Below are 6,398 nucleotides of genomic sequence, written 5' to 3'. Positions count from 1 at the left end.
TGTAGGCATCAGAGACGAGTGAGACGCTTCTGTAGTTAAATTTTTTTTATCCAAACTTAAATCAACTGCAAAGCAGCTGTCATGTAAGGGGGTAAAGGAAGGACAAGTAAGAGCAGCCATGAAAACTGATCTGTCCAGCTCACCACTGGTAAGTACTTTTAAATATGTACACAGAAAACATAGAATGTAGATTGATTTGAGAAGAAAGCGATGCTGAGTGGTGATTATTTTCAGATGCAGTGCATTCCTTCATTGTTTGTAGTGCATACATTTAGCCTTACAGAATGTCTTAATAGTTTTATAAGTGTGCGAAGCAGCATAGATTGGAAGGTCAAAAGTTTGACGATAGTTTGTTAGTCAGCATTTTGAATTTTGTTAACTGTCCAGGTATGAAGAGGGAAATCTTTGTTATTAGATTCATTTCATAGCATTGCCACATAGACATTTTTTTTTTAAATTGGCTAGACTACAGTTCAACAGGAATATTTCTGTAACTATAATGTAATAAGGCTATAATGTAATAAGCCTATGAAGAAAATGAAGAAAGGATGAGCTTGGAGTTCACATTGTTTATTCAGTATTAAAAAAGGACATTTTAATGTGACTTCCAGGACAGCAATTCAAATTGACTTTACATGGGGATAGTGTAAACAAAATGACATTATAGTGGGCTACAGTCTAGTAACAATTCAGCTGGGCTAGGATAACTGTCGAAGTACTAGCCAAAGGTGGCCAGCCATTTAAATTCATGTTCAAATTACATCTTATAATAACATAATAAATCCATGATAGTCAATGATTAGAAATTTCTGTGGTCACGGTATTTCTATCAAAAATACTGTTACATGAAAAACATTAAAAGCAACATGTGTGTTTTCTTACACTGTAACTGTTATAGGATGAGTCAAACAGGGGAAATATTTGGAAATGAGATGATGAGCTGTCTGGTGCAGACACAACATCAAATCATCTCTTATATACAGAAAATTGTCTAAAAGACCCATGTTCATCTGGGGACTTTCTATGTCCAGACAGCGTTCTCCATCTCCAGACCAACCAACCAATTAGTGTTTTCTGTCCCTTCGGACTACCTCCTTTCTCCACAAATTGTGAAGCGCTTCTCAGTACAGACATAAAGTTGCATTTAATGACTAAGTTCTAAAAAATTATTCCAACATCATCAAATTAAACTTAAACGATGTGTTCACTGTTTTCTAGCCCTTATTAAAATGTTGTTTCACATGATTTATGTTGCTTAGAAAACCCCAGCTGTAGTATTGACAGACTTACCACTCAGCTGCACCTTTTCACTGCACTATACAGACCAACAGGAGAAATTTTTACCTCTTCAAAAACCCAGGTGAGGCTACTTTTGGAAACCAGGAACTTCACATGAGGGTCAGACCTGTTTATATGATCTACGGCTAAAAGGAGAGCTGCAAAGCCATGCTGTCCGTCACCAGGTAGGTTTTTGTTTATTTTATTTCTCCAGTTACATCTGTGCTGGAAACAGGAATTTGAGCAAACTTGACTCAGTTCAACATAACAGAGAGCAAGGTTTGAGACCACATACAAGCCTGTCTCTGAGCTTCCCATTTTTGAAAACTGGATTTGTCCCGGTCAAAGACTGCCCCTTTGGACTGCGTTTGAGCCCAGTGAGAAGCTGCAGCAGAATGGTAAGAATCTTGAAATTTGAACTGGAGTGAGTGAGGTTGTGGTTATGCACAGTCATAAATAATAGGAAACAACATGTCATTTGGGTTGGGTTAAAAAACAGGGAACCTATTGTTTTAGCAGTAAAACTGGCCAGTAGGAAACTATGGCTACTATAGCTATGATTATATGTATTCATATTCCTGCTTGTCTTAACAAAGCAGTTTACATAAAATCAAGGTGAACTGTTTATTTTAACACCTCCAGGCTAAGGCAGAGGAGTCATGCCATTATCAACAGTGGAGATCAGTTATGCTAAAATTAACTTGTTGATTCTGAAGCTAGTTAACATTATAGGCTCAATGTGTACACTTTGTACACTTTGTATTCCAGTTTTTATTATTTATAATGATTGACCTCCTATTATTCAGGAGGGAATTTTTATTTTGGTTTCATATGGGTTAGCCTGGCCCATGCACAAACCCTGGATATTTTCCACAAAGCACTCCTGTTCTTTTTTATGACAAGGTTTGTCTGATGACAGAGAACATGTCCCTAGATGAAGCCCCATTGTAAGAATCTGCACTACTTGGAATTTCTTGTAAAACAAATGACATTGTTGTCACTTTCACATAACCTTACATAATCCAGTTCTCCATTCATACATCTCTCTGTACTATAAAGAATTGCATTGTTTTCCAGGGCTCTCCAGGATTTTGTCTCAGTTGAGTTTGTGCGTGTCCCAAAATTTGCAACATGTCCAATCTGATATAATATCTTCTCAAGTTGCATTAGTTGATTTCCAAAGAACTTGCATTTTCTGCTTTGATGTTATCAGGTACAGCCTTAGTGTATATTCTTAATCAACAGTGTTATATATTTCAGCCCTTAAAATAGGGTTTAATCAACCACAGCCACATCAGCATAGCAAAAACCCTTCAATGTACAAGTAATTATAGGTCTAGAAACTAAGGTCCAGTAAGAGGAAAACTCTTTGGTATTTCCAAGAATAAAAGGATTGCACAAACAGTATTTGATCAGAGAGAAGAGCGATTTGTATCAAGTCATTTTAAAATGCACAACAGATCTAGGTGACATCTCAAGAGGTAATGGGTTGGAGAAGGTATGAATCTGAGCATACCAGCATGTGGGCCTGTTATCAAAAGCATACCATTCATCCTACGAGCATATGGATCAAACTTAGCATAATGTTGTGAGATTTTCACTCAAGGAATTCAATTAGATGTTGAGCAATGTCTGCTTTACAGAGCGCCCGGCAAAACCTGATAACAGAAATGTGATTTTCACATTAGAGGAGAAATGCAAATATCTTAACTAAAATCTACAAAACAAGGATTAATAGAGATTTGGTAAAGGCGAGGAATCTACTTGAAAATTCAGGCCGTAAGCTAAGCCAAGGCCATTTGTTCACATAGCAAAAATGACAAAGAAAAATTAAATGTATTCTAAAAGAGATGATGCCTTCCAATCCTCTACCAGTCTTTTACCAGTTCTGACCATTCAGACGAGGAAGAATTCACTGAACACAGCCGAAGCACCTCAAAATAAAAAAAGTAAACAGGATGTGAAACATTAAACGAGGAGAGACTTTTGATTAACAACTCTCTCCCTTCACATGTTAGAATAGAGAATGTGTCCATGACAGATGCTATCAACCATTCGCTCTCTGATGTCCATCTCTTACAGTACTCTTTTAATGGGACCTATCTTCAGGCTAATTTATGACGCTCTCATGGTTCTTCTCTGAATAAGTCCGTTAAAGTGAGATGCATATTAACAAAAGAAATTTGTCTGTAATATTGCCACAAGCCACCATTAATTTTTTCTCTATTTTGTACATTGCAACAAGACAGCGGCGGATTCATCATCCTCGCAGTGTCGCAAAGGCCACTGCACGCAATCAAAGTGGGCGACTTTAACATTGCCAAGGACAGGAGGACAGACCACATTTCTACTAAGATCTGAGTCTCCATTTTCCCATTATGCTGCTGCTCTTATCTACAGAAACACTAAAATCCGGTTAAATGGAGCCATTTTCTCATTTGCCTTTGGAGGTCGTTTTTCATGCTTGGAGAACTCCAGTCATTCAGATGGCAAAAGGGGCTCCATTGTAATAATAGCTTGCTCTATGAGGGTTCAGAGGCCTAGTCTGCATTGCCTGACAGACACTCGTGGACTGCAGCTGGAACCCACTCTGCACCGTACACGCAGCTGTGAAGAAATGGACCAACAGCAAAGACAAGCGAGGAGAGGCTACTGTCCCACCACTGGATCAGTGAAGGAAGAAAGAATTCACCAGTGACTGTTCTCAGCATTAGGTCAAATCTTTTTCTTGGCAAACCCTGTATGAAACATTGGACATATTGTGAAGCCAAATAGGCCAGCCAATATAGTGTAAACCACAGAGCTCAGGCAACAAAGGCTGGGTGTAGCACTTCTCAGCTCTGATAAGACACTGGTCAAAGTTTCCTAGTGGGAGTGTGTAGCAGATATCTAATTCCCCCCTCCCCGGTGGTAGCTAGGGGTCTCAGGAGGAGAAGCAAAGGCTGCAGCACTCCATGCAGATCTCCAGGCAGTCTGCAGACTCACAGCAGGCATCGATGATGCCACAGTCCATGTCACAGGGCAGGTCACAGTCGCCACACTCCTCCGACGCACAGCAGCAGCAGAAACACGAGTCGTCCCCTGCACAGGAGCCGCAGGTGGCGCAGTCCAGCATGATGTTACACAGAGTTAGGAACTCACAAAAGAGGCAGGCCAGAATACAGTGAACACAGCAGTCTGGAGAGGAAGAGAGACAGTGAGTTTACTTAACATTCACCATTCATAATTATTTTCTTTTTTCACCAGTTTGTATTCTAATGGCCTTTGCTTCTCTATCCAATATTTTCTTTCCCTATATGCTTTAGCAACATAAATATTTTACATGTCATGTCAATAAAAATAGAAGTTTCTCCTTTGGTTTTTGATTAACCCATTTGCAGTTGGTAAATATTTATCAGTGCAATATATATTACAAATTTTGAGTGGGTACAAATTACACTCTTAACTGAAGTCAGGGACTTTATAAAATGTATTTTTCTTCCTTAAAAACTTAAATTACTGTTTTTTGGGTTAAAGAAAATGCACCACAAGTAAGAAGAATTCTGATCCTCTACTCTGACCAGACATGGAAAAAACAGTGATGTTGACCTTAGCTAGCTATATCTCCCTTTCCTGCAGCACAAGCCCGTCCGTCAGTTTCTGTATCTCACCGTCCTGCGCCTCTGTGGGAATCTGGGAACTGTTGCTTTTGGAGCTGCTCTTGCTCCTCTTGCTGCTCTGGGAGGTGATGGAAGGGTTGGACTGCAATTTCTTGGTGTGTTTGGGACCTGCTGAAGAGGACGAGGAGGTGGATGAGCCACCTCTTGGGAGGGAGCCAAGCTTAGGATGCCCCCCATTACGGACCCCGTTGGATTGGAGGGCATGTGTGTGAGGCGTGTGATGCGGACAGTGCGTGTGAGGGGAGTGTGTGTGTGTGTGGTGCTTGGCTCCGTTGCGCATTTGGCTGCTGGGCTGTGTCCGACACAGCTGGGTATGGTGGATGGGCGTGGATCTGGCTGCTGGCTGAGCTGAGGAGGGACAAAATAACACTGATTTACAATGGGTTGCACACAATAAGAATTTTACTTTTTTAAATTAATACAATTCAGTTTAGATAAGTGGTGTAAGTGTTATTGTGTTCACATAATATAAATAACACGAAATAACCTCCACCATTAATGGAGTATTTATTGTGTTGAATTGTACTAGTAGGAAATGTTTAATGATGAATTATCTAAATGTTTAATCATTAATAAAAATTGTTGATGATGAATTGAGTAACCAAATTCAGTACTGGTTGTTTTATACCATACTGCTCCGCTGAACACTGTTCCTGTTGTGTTTCTCGTAAAGATGGATCACATGTACAAGATGAGTCACTTGTTGTTATTATTATTATTATGATATGATTCAAGCTCACATTTTTTTCAAGTCTTGAAACGATACTCACATACGTTCATTGAAAGCACTGTTGGTTGCTTTTATTGACCCTCCTGTCCACACTGGCCACACAGAGATCCATTTCAGTTGAAGCTAAAAATTACGCTTCGGCAGTCTGACTCAGTCAAATCAAAATGGGTATCTTCCAATATCTTCTTATTACCAAACTCCCTCTGGTTTATGCACTGCTGCACTGCAATGTGGGGGCAGTAACAAAAAGTGTGATGTTTTTTAGCTAAAAAGACATTGGAAGATATCTAACTGATTTGTCAAACGCAGATGGCTGAAGTCTCATCATTAGCTTTGGCTTTAAGAAGACATCTCTTTGCAGCCAGTATGGACAGGTGGAACAATTAGAGTGACCAACAGTGCTTGTACATAGGGTCATGTGAGTACTGCTGTACGGCAGACTTATATATAAACCTTTATTTAAATAGGAAATGTCCCATTGAGACACAGTCTCTTTCACAAGGAAGTCCTGTATAGCACAAATAAAACACAATTTTTCAACCATAAGTTGAAAAACAATACATTACGTAAATTAAAATACAATACAGATTTACACAAAGTTTACAAAATATTTACATAGAAAAAATACAATGAGTTTAAAATATATAAACAAACAAAATAAGGACTAGATGTAGAGATCTACCTACCATTAATTAAAAACAAGTACATACATCCGTCAGAATGTCAGATAT

At 39.1% G+C, this 6,398-nt stretch overlaps 1 protein-coding gene across 1 annotated transcript in view; it reads right to left on the bottom strand.

The window, feature by feature from the left end:
• Positions 1-554: 554 nt before the first annotated feature.
• mdfi (MyoD family inhibitor) overlaps positions 555-6,398 on the bottom strand; it is a 28,280-nt gene continuing 22,436 nt past the window's right edge. The window contains exons 4-5 of the mRNA XM_046029405.1: positions 4,929-5,285; positions 555-4,455 (exon numbers count right to left, since the gene is read on the bottom strand). Coding sequence (XP_045885361.1) covers positions 4,202-4,455; positions 4,929-5,285 — 611 coding nt within the window. The 3' untranslated portion in view covers positions 555-4,201. The remainder of the gene's footprint in view (positions 4,456-4,928; positions 5,286-6,398) is intronic.

The sequence above is a fragment of the Micropterus dolomieu genome, linkage group LG18 (genome assembly GCF_021292245.1).
Source record: "Micropterus dolomieu isolate WLL.071019.BEF.003 ecotype Adirondacks linkage group LG18, ASM2129224v1, whole genome shotgun sequence".
Lineage (NCBI taxonomy): Eukaryota > Metazoa > Chordata > Actinopteri > Centrarchiformes > Centrarchidae > Micropterus > Micropterus dolomieu.
Note: the sequence above shows the minus strand (reverse complement) of the source record. Positions and strands in the feature narration are given on the sequence as shown.